The 16,418-nt window shown below is 54.1% G+C and overlaps 2 protein-coding genes across 2 annotated transcripts in view; one reads left to right on the top strand and one right to left on the bottom strand.

Moving 5' to 3' along the window:
* Positions 1–268: 268 nt before the first annotated feature.
* RRAS (RAS related) lies at positions 269–5,168 on the top strand. Its single transcript, XM_003269779.4, has 6 exons — positions 269–539; positions 3,331–3,418; positions 3,535–3,637; positions 3,734–3,842; positions 4,608–4,726; positions 4,800–5,168. Exons 1-6 carry the CDS (start codon positions 387–389, stop codon positions 4,882–4,884), a joined length of 657 nt encoding a protein of 218 aa, XP_003269827.2. The 5' UTR covers positions 269–386; the 3' UTR covers positions 4,885–5,168.
* Positions 5,169–13,566: 8,398 nt separating this feature from the next.
* The window catches only part of PRR12 (proline rich 12), a 36,334-nt gene continuing 33,482 nt past the window's right edge, over positions 13,567–16,418 (bottom strand). The window contains exons 12-14 of the mRNA XM_030821057.1: positions 15,024–15,170; positions 14,814–14,909; positions 13,567–14,548 (exon numbers count right to left, since the gene is read on the bottom strand). Coding sequence (XP_030676917.1) covers positions 14,402–14,548; positions 14,814–14,909; positions 15,024–15,170 — 390 coding nt within the window. The 3' untranslated portion in view covers positions 13,567–14,401. The remainder of the gene's footprint in view (positions 14,549–14,813; positions 14,910–15,023; positions 15,171–16,418) is intronic.

Here is a 16,418-nt window from a genome sequence, read left to right as displayed (position 1 = left end):
ACAGGGGTCCTTATTTGCATAGACCCTCCCCTGAGGAGCTTCCCGCCCCGTCTGCTGAAAGAATAAATTCTTATTAGCATAGCCTCGCCCACAGACCGCCCTCCCGCTGAGAGCGCGTGGCACCGCTCAGGGCAAGCACAGGTCTCTTATTAGCATAGCCCCGCCTCATTCGGAATTCCCCTTCGCAGCGAACGCCGTTCCCTTTCCCTTATTAACATAGCTCCTCCCTTTCTTTGGCCCGTCCCACTCCTTAAGTGTCCGGAGACGCGAGCCCTCCTTGCCAGAGCTCATGATTATGCAGTAGCCTTATTAGCGTAGCCCGCCCCCCCAGGGTCCCGCCCGGCTCCCCCGCAGGCGGTAGCGAAGGCAGCAGCAGCGGTGGCGACATGAGCAGCGGGGCGGCGTCCGGGACAGGGCGGGGGCGGCCCCGGGGCGGGGGACCTGGGCCCGGGGACCCCCCGCCCAGCGAGACACACAAGCTGGTGGTCGTGGGCGGCGGCGGCGTGGGCAAGAGCGCGCTGACCATCCAGTTCATCCAGGTAGTGGGCCCTCACCCGGGAGGGTGTCCCCCGGGACCCAGAACTGAGCCCTTAGGGGGATCCCCGAGGCCCCTTTTCCCCCTTGACCCATCACTGAGACCCTCCTATAAGGCCCTCTAATCTTAAAAGATCCCCACAGATTGCAACCTAAACTCTTGGAGAGCCTCCATCCCCTGCACGGGGGAGCCTTCCTTCTGCACTCGCATCCCGAGACCCACCATTCCCTTTCCCAGTGCCTAAGACCCCGCTTACCTGCTGACCTGGCTTTGAGCACCTCCTGGGAGCATGCTAAATATAAAACACTCACCCCATTCAGACTCTAAGCACTCCCAGGCCCCCCCACCACGCCCTCAGTGCCACCTTCCACCACCCTGAGCCCTATCTCCCCCAAATCCCAGTCCCCAACTTCCCCTCTAAGCCATTGAGAGCCTTCCTGGGAGAATGCCAGTGCCCAGCACCTTTGAGATTCCCCCACGTTCAATTCTTTTTTTTTTTTTTTTTTTTTTTTTTGAGACAGAGTCTCACTCTGTCGCCCAGGCTGGAGTGTGATGGAGTGCAGTGGCATGATCTTGGTTCACTGCAACCTCGGCCTCCTGGATTCAGGCAATTCTCCTGCCTCAGCCTCCCGAGTAGCTGAGACTACAGGCGCGTGCCACCACGCCTGGCTAATTTTTGTTCTTTTTAGTAGAGACGGTGTTTCACCATATTGGACTGGTCTCGAACTCCCGACCTCGTGATCCGCCTGCCTTGGCCTCCCAAAGTGCTGGGATTACAGGCGTGCGCCACTGTGCCCGGCCCCACGTTTGATTCTTAGCCCCTTCCATGACCGCCCCCAGAATCTAGAAATTCTACCCAGACCCTGGCCCTGAGACTCTTCTGGGACTACGCAGTCCTAAGAGAGTCCTGCTCTCCGACCAAGATTTAAAAAGAGATCCTGCCCCTGGGCCATTCCAGAAATCTCCAAGACCCCAAGTCCTGACAATCCCCCCATTCCTGGAGGCCCAAACCTCCACTCTCCCACCCCACCCCCAAGGAAAACCAGCCCCTCCTCCATCCCATGCTTTTTCCACTGCAACTCCCTGAGCCCCTCTCAGAAAACCTGAATAGCTCTCAAATCATCTCCAAGGAAGAAGCCCCCAGATTCTTGGCACCCCCAGAAAGACCTACTCCTTGGGAGATTCTCAGACCCCATAAATGAACTCAATGTTTCTAAGACTGTATATACTATAACCTCCCAAAATCCCTGAGCCACCTCCGGGCTGGCTCCCAGTTCTCAGCCCTGAGCTTCTCACGTTGTACTCTGAGGTCACGCCCCTAACTACCGCCAGAGCCACAATCCCTCCCAGGGCCTGGTCCTTACAGCCTCCCTCCAGGACAAGCCCCTCACCAAGCACCCCTCTAACCGACAGATGCAGCCTTCAGACCCCTAGCCTCCAAATCACCCCCTTTCCTGAAATTCCACCCCAGCCCAGGAAACCTCCTCCCCATTCCTGAGGGAGGTCCTCCCCGCTTCAAAGAAATCCTAGAAAAGTGTCTCGGCCTGAGATGCCACCGCAGAGGCCCTGGGGCCCCAGGACACCCCCCTCACCCCCACCAAGAGACCCCTTCAAGGGCCTGGGAGGGAGCCCTGCTTGTGTAGAGAAAGGTCCCAGCCCTGGGCCCCTTGCACCCAGAGGCAGTCCCAGAGCTGGCCAAAGGCCTGGCTGGCGGCGGGCAGGACCCAGGCAGGAAGGGAGGGGCCGGGGCCCGAGGGTGGGGCAGCCTCTCCGCAGCCAGATTGGAACCGGGACCTTCCCCTGGGAGGAGACGCTGGAGGCCGCCTGAGCAGGAGGAGGAGAAGGGGGAGGAGGAAGAGAGGGAGGAGGCAGAAGAGGAGGGAGAGATATAAACAGGCAGTCTGGACAACAACGCCTCCGATAACTGATACATTCAATATTCAGCGGGGATTTGCTCTGAATCTCGCCGGTGCTGGATGGAGTGTAGTGCTGTTCTTAGCCTCCTTTTTCAAATGAGGAAACTGAGGCTCAGAGAGGGGAAGTGATTTGTTCAGTGTCACGCAGCTAGGATGTAATCACAATGTGGGACATGTACCTTATACCAGAAAAAGAGGACCAGGAGTGACTCAGAGAGAAAAAGACTGGTAGGAGGAGTGGGGGGCAGGGAAAGGGGGGCAGGGGAGCAGCTACCTAAAGAGAAGGTGACAGAGACCCAGAGAGAGAATAATAGAGACTCAGAGAGACAGAGGGGACAGAGACCCAGAGAAAAGGGGGCAGAGACCCAGCAACGGGGACAGACATTTAGAGAGAGAGAGAAGGACAGGGCGGGGCGCAGTGGCTCACACCTGTAATCCCAGCACTTTGGGAGTCCCAGGCAGGCGGATCACCTGAGGTCAGGAGTTTGAGACCAGCCTGACCAACGCAGCCTGACCAACACATCTCTACTAAAAAAAAAACAAAATTAGCCAGGTGTGGTGGTGCATGCCTGTAATCCCAGCTACTCGGGAGGCTGAGGTAGGAGAATCTCTTGAACCCAGGAGGCAGAGGTTGCAGTGAGCCGAGATCTTGCCATTGCACTCCAGCCTGTGCAACAAGAGCGAAACTCTGTCTCAAAAAAAAAAAAAGATTCAGAGAGACAGAGGGGACAGAGACCCAGAGAAAAGGGGGCAGAGACCCAGCAACGGGGACAGACATTTAGAGAGAGAGGGACAGAGACTGAGAGAGGCAACCCAAGGGCAGGGCTTCGTCCTGTCTGCCGGGGCACTGCAGTAACTATCCTCTCCCCACCCCGCCAGTCCTACTTCGTGTCTGACTACGACCCCACTATTGAGGACTCCTACACGAAGATCTGCAGTGTGGATGGCATCCCGGCCCGGCTGGACAGTGAGGGCAGCAAGGATGGATGATGGATGGGGGTGGTGTCAGTGGGGGCTGAGGGCTCTTGGGGGTGACTAGGGGGAGCCTGGTCCCCACGATGGCCCCTCTCCCTGTCTCTGCAGTCCTGGACACCGCAGGCCAGGAAGAGTTCGGGGCCATGAGAGAGCAGTACATGCGTGCCGGCCACGGCTTCCTGCTGGTGTTCGCCATTAACGACCGGCAGAGGTGACAGGGGTTGCTGGTGGCGGAGCAGTGGGTGGGTGTGCGGAGGACCTGGGCTCCGCAGCTGGCTGGACCTCATGCCTCTGGCTTCACTCGCAGTTTCAACGAGGTGGGCAAGCTCTTCACGCAGATTCTCCGGGTCAAGGACCGCGACGACTTCCCCGTTGTGTTGGTCGGGAACAAGGCAGATCTGGAGGCACAGCGCCAGGTTCGGTACACCCCTCTTTCTGGGGACCCCATCTCAGTCTGGGAGGCTCCTTCCAGCACACCTGTCCCCCATCAGCATCCTCCTCTGTTCGTGCAGTCCTGCAACTGCCACTGTCACACAGCTCACTTAGATGGGTTACCCCCAAACCGGACCTTCGGGGTCCCCAGCATCACCGAGCAGAGGACCTAGCACGCAAGTGTCCTCAGGAGAGACTGCTGGATGGAACAAAGGACATTCACCCCCCGTCCACCAGCTCTCTTTGCCCCTTCCTCGCGTTCCTCCCTTCCAGCCAACCTCCCACCAGCCCCAGCACCTCCCCTGCTAATGGCCAGCCCTCTCCATGGCTCCCCAGTTCCTCCCCAGGTGCCAGATGCCCCGCACAGTTGTGCCCCTCCTTTCCCTCCTCCCATCACTTCCCCCACGACAATGATTTCCACACAGAACTCAACCATTTGGCAAAGGCTTTGGGGATTTCCAGGCTTTGGGGCTCCGCTGGCCTCTGCCGGGAACACCCTGACTTCCCTGCCTGCGCACTCCTGGTTATCTAAGGCACAGCAGGGCAAGTGTCCCCGAAGCCCGCCCCCATCCCTTACTTAGAGGACACCAAGCCCCTGCAGCATCTCCCTCCATAATCTCTCAGGAGCTCTTCCTCTTTGAGTTCTCACGGTGGGTCACCTCTCCTAGAGTATCCAGCCTGCCTGTCTCTCTGGCTGCGGTCACCCTGAGTGCAGGGACTTGACTCCCCCGTGTCCCCCGTACCCCCAGGTCCCCCGATCAGAAGCCTCTGCCTTTGGCGCCTCCCACCACGTGGCCTACTTTGAGGCCTCGGCCAAACTTCGTCTCAACGTGGATGAGGCTTTTGAGCAGCTGGTGCGGGCCGTCCGGTGAGCCGAGTCCCCTTCCCGTCATCCTTGTCCTCAGCCCTTCCACTCCAAACTCACTGGCCTTTTCCCACAGGAAATACCAGGAACAAGAGCTCCCACCGAGCCCTCCCAGTGCCCCCAGGAAGAAGGGCGGGGGCTGCCCCTGCGTCCTCCTGTAGCCCAGGCAAGAGAGAAGCAACCAGCACAAGCTCTCGGGACTAGCTGCCTTCGCACCTTGCTGTGTGACCTGAGGCCCTCACTGAGCCTCAGTTTCCTCATCTGGATCTCCCAGGACACATCACATACCCACCCTTACTTCCTGGCCTCTTCTGGGCTACTGCCACTGTGTGCCTTCTGCCAACGCCTCCTGTCTCCACCTAAGCCTGGTGGGGGTGAGGGGCTCCGGGTCACTGCTGTATATAACTCCCCTCCCCCAGAAAAATAAACATCACTGCCAACATCAGGAGGTGCTTTCTAAAAAGGTAATGAGGGTTGGGCACTGTGGCTCACTCCTGTAATCGCAGCACTTTGGGAGGCCAATGCGGGAGGATCGCTTGAGTCCAGGAGTTTTTGACCAGCCTGGGCAGCATAGCGAGACCCCCATCTCTTAAAAAGAAAGGGTGGGGGAATGAACTCTGGGAAGGTGAATGGATTCAGGGCACAGATATTCTAAAGCCTAGAACCCTCGCATCTAGAACTTATTGCTTGGGGAGGAGCAGAATAATTTTAAAAAGCAGAACCAAGTGCCTGGACTCCCACTTTCCCTTCAACAGGGCGACTCTACCCTTTTCTGGTTTTTTGTTTTGTTTAGTTTAGTTTTGTTTTTTGAGATGGAGTCTCACTCTGTGGCCAGGCTAGAGTGCAGTGGTGTGATCTCAGCTCACTGCAAGCTCCGCCTCCCGGGTTCACACCACTCTCCTGCCTCAGCCTCCTGAGTAGCTGGGACTACAAGCACATGCCACCGCACTCAGCTAATTTTTTTTTGTATTTTTAGTAGAGGCGGGGTTTTACCATGTTAGCCAGGATGGTCTCAATCTCTTGACCTTATGGGTATTTTCTTGGGATAAACTTTGAACATCTGATGAAGGAATTTTTTTTTCCTAGAAAGTTACAGAATGCGCTCTTCAATATGGTAGGCAGAAACTACATGTGGCTATTTAAATTAAAATTAAATAAAATTTGGCTGGATGCAGTGGGTTATGCCTGTAATCCCAGCATTTTGGGAGGCCGAGGGGGGCGGATTGCTTGATCTTGGGAGTTCGAGACCAGCCTGGGCAATAAAGTGAGACCCCCCCCCCCATCTCTACCAAAAATACAAAAATTAGCTGGGCGTGGTGGCACATGACTGTAGTCCCAGCTACTCAGGAGGCTAAGGTAGGAGGATCGCTTGAGCCTGGGAGACAGAAATTGCCGCGAGCCAAGATGACGCCACTGCGCTCCAGCCTGGGCGACAGCAAGACAGTCTCAAAAAATAAAAATAAAAAAATAAAGGCCGGGCGCGGTGGCTCACGCCTGTAATCCCAGCACTTTGGGAGGCTGAGGCGGGCAGATCACCTGAGGTCGGGAGTTCGAGACCAACCTGACCAATATGGTGAAACCCTGTCTCTACTAAAAATACAAAAACTAGCCGGGCATGGTGGTGGGCACCTGTAATCCCAGCTACTTGGGAGACTGAGACATGAGAATAGCTTGAACCCGGGAGATGAGGGAGGTGAAGGTTGCAGTGAGCCGAGATCGTGCCATTGCACTCTAGCCTGTGCAACAGAGCAAGACTCTGTCTCGAATACAACAACAAAGTAAAAAATATTTTAATAAAACTTAGTTCCTCAGTCAAATCAACATTTCAAGACCTCAGTTGTCACATGTGGCTAGTGGCTTTTTTTTTTTTTTTTGAGACAGAGTCTCGCTGTGTCACCCAGGCTGGAGTGCAGTGGCAGGATCTCCACTTGCTGCAACCTCTGTTTCCTGGGCTCAAGCGATTCTCCTGCCTCGGCCTCCTGAGTACCTGGGACTACAAGTGCATGCCACCATGCCCGGCTAATTTTTGTATTTTTGGTAGAGATGGGGTTTCGCCACATTGGCCAGACTGGTCTGGAACTCCTGGCCTCAAGTAATCTGCCCGCCTCGGCCTCCCAAAGGGCTGGGATTACAGGCGTGAGCCACCGCGCCCGGCCTCTAGTGGCTATCTTAATAGATAGGGCAAATAGACAACATTCCTATCATTGCTGAGTGGGCTATTGGATAGTGTTTTCGAGAACGTTCCAATAGAACGTTCTAGGACACTGGAGACAGGCAGCAACTCAGCTGGGTGTGGTAGCTCACCCTTGTAAGCCCAGTACTTTGGGAGACTGAAATGGGTGGATCCCTTGAGGCCAGGAGTTTGAGACCAGCCTGGGCAAGAGCTAGACCCTGTCTACAAAAATAAAAAGAGACAGCAACTGCTACAAACCCTGCCTGTCTCACTCTCACCTTCAATGTATATCGAGAAGGGACAGGTGGGTGGAATGGCATCCAAGCAGCTGTCTGGCAAGTCCTCAGTTCCAGAAAGTTCCCAGTGGCACTGACATCTGAATCTAAACACTAAATCCAATTTGGGGTCAGTGTGGACATCCCCCATCCAACCCCCTATTCTGTCCTGGGAGAAGCAGAAGTGTCGGGTGTCTTAAGGCCACAGTGGGTAAGTGGATGACACACTTCAGTCTGGAAGACCAAAGCCCATCTGTGTCCTAGGAACACTTCATTTTTTTACATTTTATTTATTTATTTGAGACAGGGTGTCTCTCTGTTGCCCAGGCTGGAGTGCAGTCACATGATCACAACTCTGCAGCCTCAACCTCCTGGGCTCAAGCAATCCTCCTGCCTCAGCCTCCCAAGTAGCTGGGACTATGAGCGCGCACTTGGCTAATTTTTTTTTTTTTTTTTTTTTGAGACAGAGTCTCGCTGTCGCCCAGGCTGGAGTGCAGTGGCGCGATCTCGGCTCACTGCAGGCTCCGCCCCCCGGGGTTCACGCCATTCTCCTGCCTCAGCCCCCCGAGTAGCTGGGACTACAGGCGCCCGCAACTACGCCCGGCTAATTTTTTTGTATATTTAGTAGAGACGGGGTTTCACCGTGGTCTCGATCTCCTGACCTCGTGATCTGCCCACCTCGGCCTCCCAAAGTGCTGGGATTACAAGTGTGAGCCACCGCGCCCGGCCTAATTTTTCATTTTGTTGTAGAGATGGGGTGTCGCTATGTTGCCCAGGCTGGTCTTGAACTCCTCCCTTTAAGCAATCCTCCTGCCTCGGCCTCCCAAAGCTCTGGGATTACAGGCATGAGCCACCATGTCCAGCCTGGGGACACTTAGGATTCTCCCACATCCAACCTAAGCTCTGGTGGGGGGAGGGGCAGTCCTACCCACTATTTGCTACCCTGGAAGGCTGAAGCCAACTGGAGACCACCGTCCACCCACCTCCCAAGCCTGTGTGACCCGCCATCTTTAAAGCCCCAAATCTACCCAACACACCAGGCTAAAAACCTCAACCGGCCGGGCGCGGTGGCTCATGCCTGTAATCCCAGCACTTTGGGAGGCTGAGACGGGCGGATCACAAGGTGGGGAGATCGAGACCATCCTGGCTAACACAGTGAAACCCCGTCTCTACTAAAAACACAAAAAATTAGCCGGGTGTGGTGGCGGGCGCCTGTAATCCCAGCTACTTGGGAGGCTGAGGCAGGAGAATCGCTTGAACCCAGGAGGCAGAGGTTGCCGTGAGCCAAGATCGTGCCATTGCACTCCAGCCTGGGCAACAAGAGTGACACTCCGTCTCAAAAAAAAAAAAAAAAACAACAACAACCAAAAAAAAACTGATTAGCTAAATATCCTTTTCCGGGTTCTATTATCACAGAATCTTTGGCCTGTTCTCAACCTTCTGCCCTGGGAAAAAGTACGGCTCAGATGTACTGTGTCACATGTTGGCTCTCTTCCCTGCTAGGAACTCTGCACACCAAGGGTCCACCCCTGCTGGATGGGGAGTGGTGGGGCAAGAGGGTGGGCAATGTTTCTATCAGTTTCCAAACAAGCTCTGACACTTCCACCTAAGCCCCAGCTGCAGGTACTGAGCCCCCAACAGGGAGGAGTCCTGTGCCAACATCTCTCTTCCCAGATCTCAACATCCACATGCCCCCTGCAGATCGGAGTCTTTCCTGCACTGCCCAATGGAGCCAACTTCTTGGCTGGGGCACCCTGCTTCTAGCAGGACCAAGATGCACTTTGAGAAGGTGATTAAAGTTACTGCTTGCCCCCAAATGCTCAAGACAACTGGCAGACCATTTTTGGAAGGTTTACAGCCACCAGTGTCCCAAAGATCAATAGACAACAGTGAAAGGGCTGGCATCTCCCTAGGCACTGTTAGTGCCAGAAATTATGTATTCGGTTCCTCCCCTCCCCTGAGCTCTGGCAGGCCCTAGCAACGATTCTAAAGCTTTCCAGGTTTTGATGTCCCCATCTTTTTTTTTTTTTTTTTTCTGAGACGGAGTCTCACTCTGCCGCTCAGGCTAGAGTGAGTGGCATGATCTTGGCTCACTGCAACTTCCATCTCCCAGGCTCAAGCAATTCTTCTGCCTTAGCCTCCCAAGTAGCTGGGATTACAGGCACCTGCAAGCACGCCCGACTCAATTTTTTTTTTTTTTGAGACAGAGTTTCACTCTTGTTGCCCAGGCTGCAGTGCAATGGCGCGACCTCGGCTCACCACAACCTCCGCCTCCCAGGTTCAAGCGATTCTCCTGCCTCAGCCTCTTGAGTAGCTGGGATTACAGGCATGCACCACCACCCCTGATCTTGTATTTTCAGTAGAGACGGGGTTTCTCCATGTTGGTCAGGCTGGTCTTGAACTTCCGACCTCAGGTGATCCTCCCACCTTGGCCTCCCAATTTGCTGGGATTACAAGCGTGAGCCACTGCGCCCGGCCATACCTGACAAATTTTTGTATTTTTAGTAGAGGCAGGGTTTCACCATGCTGGCCAGGCTGGTCTCAAAATCCTGACCTCAGGTGATCCACCCACCTTGGCCTCCCAAAGTGCTGGGATTACAGGTGTGAGCCACCATGCCAGGCCAATGTCCCCATCTTTATCTTTCTCTGTGTCTCTTCTTTTTCTGTCATGTTATGGACCTCTGTTCAGCTTCTCTAGATCTCCTGCTACAGGTCACAGGAGCTGCAGGCCAGGTGCTCCAAACTGGTTGTCTTCCTTCATTTTGACAAAAGCCCATTTAATGGATGGCAAAGGTGAAGATGGGGTCTGTTACCCAACCTGCCTGGTTAGTGCTGCAGCTGGGATTCTAATTTGGGCAGCTGGATACCAAAGGCCAACCACAAGGTGATTCTGTCCCTAAAGGGATGATTCCTGACCTCACTGTCCACGCTCACAACACTCCACTCCCGGCCAAGTACGGTGGCTCATACCTCTAATCAATCCCAGCACTTTGGGAGGCCAGGGTGGGTGGAGCACCTGAGATCAGGAGTTAGAGACCATCCTGGCCAACATGGTGAAACCCCGTCTCTACTAAAAACACAAAAATTAATTGGACGTGGTGGCACGTGCCTGTAGTTCCAGCTACTCAGGAAGCGGAGGCAGAAGAATGGCTTGAACCCGGGAGGGGGAGGTTGCAGTGAGCAGAGATCGTGTCACTGCACCCGCTTGGGTAACAAAGCGAGGCTCTGTCTCAAAAAGAAAAAAAGGAAAAAAAAGAAAAAGAATACTCCACCCATTTTCCATCCTGGAACTCTGACCTGGGACAATGCCAATCCTTTGGCCTCAATTTTAGCTTTTTTTTTGTAGACATGAAGATCTCCCCATGTTGCCCAGGCTAGACTCAAGCAATCCTCCTGCCTTGGCCTCCCGGAGTGCTGGGATTATAGGCATGAGCCACTGTCACCTGGCATTTGGCCTCAGTTTCACAGCCTAGTCCAGGACCTGGAGTGTATGGCTTTCCATCAAAGGCTGCACTCCCACATGCTACAGGCCACAGTTCAAGCACAATAATAGTTTGTACTCAGCCCTCTTAACTCAATGATTCTAGAAAGTTCATGATCCTTTTTTAAATTTTTTGAGATGGAGTCACTCTGTTGCCCAGCCTGGAGTGCAGTGGCGCAATCTAGGCTCACTGCAACCTCAGCCTCCTGGGTTCAAGCGAATCTCCTGCCTCAGCCTCCTGAATAGCAGGCGCAAGCCACTATGCCTGGCTAATTTCTGTAATTTTAAGAGAGATAGGGTTGGCCAGGCGCAGTGGCTCATGTCTGTAATCCCAGCACTTTGGGAGGCCGAGATGGGCAGATCATGAGGTCAGGAGTTCGAGACCAGCCTGATCAACATGGTGAAACCCTGTCTCTACTAAAAATACAAAAATTAGCCGGGAGTGGTGGCATGCACCTGTTATCCCAGCTACTCAGGAGGTAGAGGCAGGAGATCGCTTGAACTTGGGAGGCGGAGGTTGCAGTGAGTCAAGATAGCGCCACTGTACTCCAGCCTGGGAGACAGAGAGAGACTCCGTCTCAAAAAAAAAAAAAAAAAAAAAAAAGAGAGAGAGGGTTTTTGCCATGCTGGCCAGGCTGGTCTCAAACTCTTGACCTCAGGTGATCTGCTCATCTCCACCTCCCAAAGTGCTGGGATTACAACCGTGAGCCACCACGGCTGGCCTCATGGTCTATTGTTGACTCGCCCATTATGGTTCTCAAATGCTACTATCCATCCTCTAGTTTGAAACCAGGCTCCAGGCGCGATGGCTCTTGCCTGTAATCCCAGCACTTTGGGAGGCCGAGGCAGGCGGATCACGAGGTCAGGAGATCAAGACCATCCTGGCTAACACAGTGAAACCCCGTCTCTACTAAAAATACAAAAAAAAATTAGCCAGGCATGGTGGTGGGCACATGTAGTCCCAGCTGCTTGGGAGGCTGAGGCAGGAGAATGGCAAGAACCCAGGAGGCGGAGCTTGCAGTGAGCCAAGATCGTGCCACTGCACTCCAGCCTGGGTGACAGATCGCCATTCCGTCAAAAAAAAAAAAAAAAATCTGTAACATGACGGTCTAGAGTCTAGATTTGTCCAACCCACCTTATTTTGTTGTTGTTCTGTTTTGTTTTAGGCTTTTAGCAGCCTGAAGCCATGGTTTTTGGTTTCTGTCTCTAGTAATAAACAAAAAAGAAGGACGAGGAAGGGGCTTTACTGGTACAACAGAAACTAAGAACCCATGACTGTATTCTCTCCTTGGACACCCCTGGAACAATACTCAAGGTTCTAGAACGATGAGGGTTCTTCCTCAATCTCACCTGAAAGGGCATCTGGAATGCTGATGTTCCACCCTCAAATCTCACACTGGGTCCCTACCCACGGACTAAGCCAGGGTTCTGGAACACCAGTGGTCCATCTATCCAGGCTCTAGAATGACAACAGCCTGTTCACTGCTTCATAGGCTGGGTTCTAAAATATTGCCAGTTGACCTCCACTTTTTTTTTTTTTGAGATGGAGTCTCACTCTGTCATCCAGGCTGGAGTGGTGCAATGGCGCGATCTCAACTCACTGCAACCTCCGTCCCCCGGGTTCAAGCGATTCTCCTGCCTCAGCCTCAGCCTCCCATGTAGCTGGGATTATAGGCGCATGCCACCACGCCCGGCTGATTTTTGTATTTTTAGTAGAGATGGGGTTTCATCATGTTGGCCAGGCTGGTCTCAAACTCCTGACCTCAAGTGATCCACCCACCCCGGCCTCCCACAGTGCTGGGATTATAGCCGTGAGCCACCGTGCCCAGCCAACCTGCACATTTTTAACATTCTTGTTCTAGAACACGGTTCTTCAAACTTGAATGTGCTTGAGAATCCTCTCGGCATTTTACTAAAAAGTGGGCTCTGATCAAGTAGACCAGAGCAACAGCCTGAGATTCTACATCTTTTCCTTTAAGGGTGGGAGGAGGGGAAACAGCCCTATTCGACCTGCCCTCTCCTCGTCTGCTGCCTGTGCCGATTCTACATTTCTACAAGCTCTTGGGGAACTCCGAGAGTGCTGTACCATGGACCACTCACTTGGATTCAAGAATACAGGACTTGAGGCCGGGCTCAGTGGCTCACACCTGTAATCTCTTTGGAAGGCTGAGGCTGGCGGATCACTTGAGGTCAGGAGTTCGAGACCAGCCTGGCCAACATTGTGAAACCTGGTTTCTACTAAAAATACAAAAATTTGCTGGATGTAGTGGTAGGCCCCTGTAATCCCAGCTACTTCGGAGGCTGAGGCAGGAGAATCACTTGAACCGGGGAGGTTGAGGTTGCATGAGCCAAGATCGAACCACTGCACTCCAGGCTGGGCGATAGAGCAAGACTCTGTCTCAAAAAAAAAACAAAAAAAAAACTACAGGATTTGAGCTGGGTGTAGTGGCATGCACCTGTAATGCCAACTACTTGAGACTGGGACAGGGGGATCCTTTAAGCCGCCCAGAAGTTCAAGGCCAGCCTGGGTAACATAAGGAACACAGGGCCAGGCACAGTGGCACTTGCCTGTAATCCCGTCACTTTGGGAGGCTGAGGCAGGAGGATCGCTTGAGCCAGGGAGTTGGAGGCTGCAGTGAGTTATGATCATGCCACTGAACTCCAGCCTAGGTGACAGAGCGAGACCCTGTCTTTAGCTAAAAAACAAAAGAAACCCCCCAATTATAAATATTTGTTGTCTGAAGTCGTTAAATTTCAGGGTGGGATACTCTGTTGTGCGGGGACACAGAACATATGCCAGCCTCAGGCCCCCCACTGCCCAGGGCTCTGGGAAAGTCCCATTCCAGACCCTCTGCCCCTGCCACCACTGCCACCCACCCCAACGCCGCATGACAGAGGCACTCCAGCCTGCCGGTAAAGTGTTTGCCGTTGGGTTTTCGTTTGGCTGGTTGTGTGTACACAGTGTATACAAGTTGAGTTGTACAGAAGCCCAAGAAAGAGCAAGAGACAAAGGGTGGTGGGAGCAGGGGGCGGGGTGGGGCGGGGGCGAGAACGGGGAGGAGGGGAAAGGAGACTGATAAAAAATAGAACCACGTCCAGACAACAATGGGGGGTGGGCAGCGGGTGGGGGCCAGACACAGACAAATCGCCGTAGAAAAGGAGTGGGAGGGGCAGAGAGAGGGGACCCTTCTGCCCCCTCCACCTCCCCAAGCCCCTGCCCCAGGTATGTACAATAAATAAGATTAAAAATAATTAACAAGATGTGTTTTCCCCTCCCACCCGACGCCAAATGCCCTGGGGAGGGAATGGCCTTTAGCAAAGATCTTGGCCTGCAGGGGGGACTTGGGGGGAAGGGGTCCCCCAGCTCTCTGAAGCCACCCCACCCCCCCAGCCATACATAGACTTTTCCTATACATTATGTACAAGGTGGAGGGGGTGGGGGCTGTGGCTGTGGAGGGGGGGTCAGGGCAAGGGGAGAGGGAAACCGTTACTAAATAGACATTTATACATATATATAAATAATTTCTCTGTACACCGAACAGTGGGAGGAATGGGGAGGGAGTAGAGGGGGCTCGGGAAGGGGGGGAGTCGGACTTTGAACCCTGCCCTGGAGGGGGCAGCATAGACACACCCTGACCCATGACCCCCTTTCCCCGGCGATGGAGCCCAGGTGTTAGCCCCTGAGGACACGGTTCTGTCCCAATTCTCGGTTCATGGAGGAGGCGCCCCCCTCACAAGCTGGGGCGGGGTCACCCGCAGCGGCTGTGGGCCTGTGCTTGGGCCAGCAGGTCACTGAAGGAGTCAAAGAGCTGTTCCAGCCATGGCTGGTTCCGCATGCACTGCTGGACCACCTCCTCCTGGCCCAGGTCCTCGGCGCCGCCCTCGATGGCCAGGGTCTGCAGGGGTCAAACATGGCACTGGGGAGGGTGGCACACCAGCCTCTGGGGAGGGAAGGGGCTGGGGCCTGGGGCCTGGGGTGTCAGATGTCAGTGTCCCAGGGAGACCAGGGCTGGGGGCTGCATTCTTAATGCAGGTCCAAGACAGAAGGACCTGAACTCTTGGGTCTGAGGCAGGACAGGGCTGGGCTTGGACCCTCGGATCCCAAGAGGAGGTCAGAAAGGTTGGAATCCCAGGGTGATGGGTGCTGTGGGTGGGGCTCACCTGGTCCCGGCAGCGCAGGAAGGTGTGGTATTTATAGTGGTGGAGCGAATGGTAGAGCGTATAGTATCCCGACTTTTCCAGTTCGACCTTGAACTCCTGGGTAGGAATGGAGATGCCTCAGCCCCTCCGGCCCGTTGCTTGGCAGCCCCTCTCCTCCCTCCCCACATACCGCCAGCACTCCCCACTCCCAGCCCCGGCCCCAGCGCCCACCTGGGCTCTGACCACACTCCTCTTGAGCTTGCTGAGCGTCTTGCGGTTGTAGGGTTCCCCAGCGGGCCGCAGCCGCACAGCCCCCTCTTCCGGAGAGCCCTCCCCACTCTGCTCCACTTGCAGCTGTGGGAACGTGTGCAAGGCATCCTGCGGGAAGCCGATGGGTCAGCTGGATGCCATCCTGGACCCACACACCCCAAACCCAACAGCCAGGTCTCAGATCCGTGCCTCAGTTTCCCCCAGGCTGCAGATCAGGAAAGACGATTGGAGTCTCCTCAAAGGACAGAGGAGGCTGGGCCTGACCAGTGATGCTTCCATTGTGCTTTCTGGCCTGGCTCAGATTCTCAATGTCACCCAAAATTCTACCCCAGAATTCTCAGCCCCATCCTAACCACCTATCCCAGAATTCTCAGCACCATCCTAACCACCTATCCCAGAATTCTCGGCCCATCCTAACCACCAACCCCAGAATTCTCAGTCTCATCCTAACCACCTACCCCAGAATTCTCAGTACCATCCTAACCATCCCCCCCAGAATTCCCAGCCCCATCCTAACCAGCTACCCCAGAATTCTCAGCCCCATCCTAACCACCTACCCCAGAATTCTCAGCCCCATCTTAACCATCTATCCCAGAATTCTCGGCCCCATCCTAACCATCTATCCCAGAATTCTCAGCCCTATTCTAACCATCCCATCTACCCCAGAATTCTTTTTTTTTTTGAGACAGAGTCTCGCTCTGTCGCCCAGGCTGGAGTGCAGTGGCACGACCTTGGCTCACTGCAAGCTCCGCCTCCCGGGTTCACACCATTATTCTGCCTCAGCCTCCTGAGTAGCTGGGACTACAGGCACCCACCACCACACCCGGCTAATTTTTTGTGTATTTTTAGTAGAGACGGGGTTTCACCGTGTTAGCCAGGATGGGTTGTTGTTGATCTCCTGACCTCGTGATCCACCTCCCTTAGCCTCCCAAAGTGCTGAGATTACCAACGTGAGCCACCGCGCCCAGCCATCTACCCCAGAATTCTAACTCCCGACTAATAACACATACTTCTCAGACCTACTCTAATATCCTACACCGGGATTATCTACCCTAGTGTAACATCTCACCCACAATCCTCAGTGCCAGCCTAACAATCCGTCTCAGAATTTGTAGACTAGATTCATATCCTCCAGAGTTTTTATAACCTAATGCTACCCAGAATTTTCCAACCTACCCAGCACTCTACCCCCAAATTTTCAGATTCAGCATAACATTCCAGCTTAGATTTCTCCGCACCAGTCTAAGAATCCATTCCAGAATTCTCAGTCATCCCAACGTCCCACCCATCATTCTGAGAAAACTACTATCTCACTCAAAATTCTCAGAGTCATATTAATACTTCCCCACATATATA

This window comes from Nomascus leucogenys, chromosome 10 (genome assembly GCF_006542625.1).
Source record: "Nomascus leucogenys isolate Asia chromosome 10, Asia_NLE_v1, whole genome shotgun sequence".
Taxonomy (NCBI): Eukaryota; Metazoa; Chordata; class Mammalia; order Primates; family Hylobatidae; genus Nomascus; species Nomascus leucogenys.
This window is presented reverse-complemented; position numbering and strand designations above follow the sequence as displayed.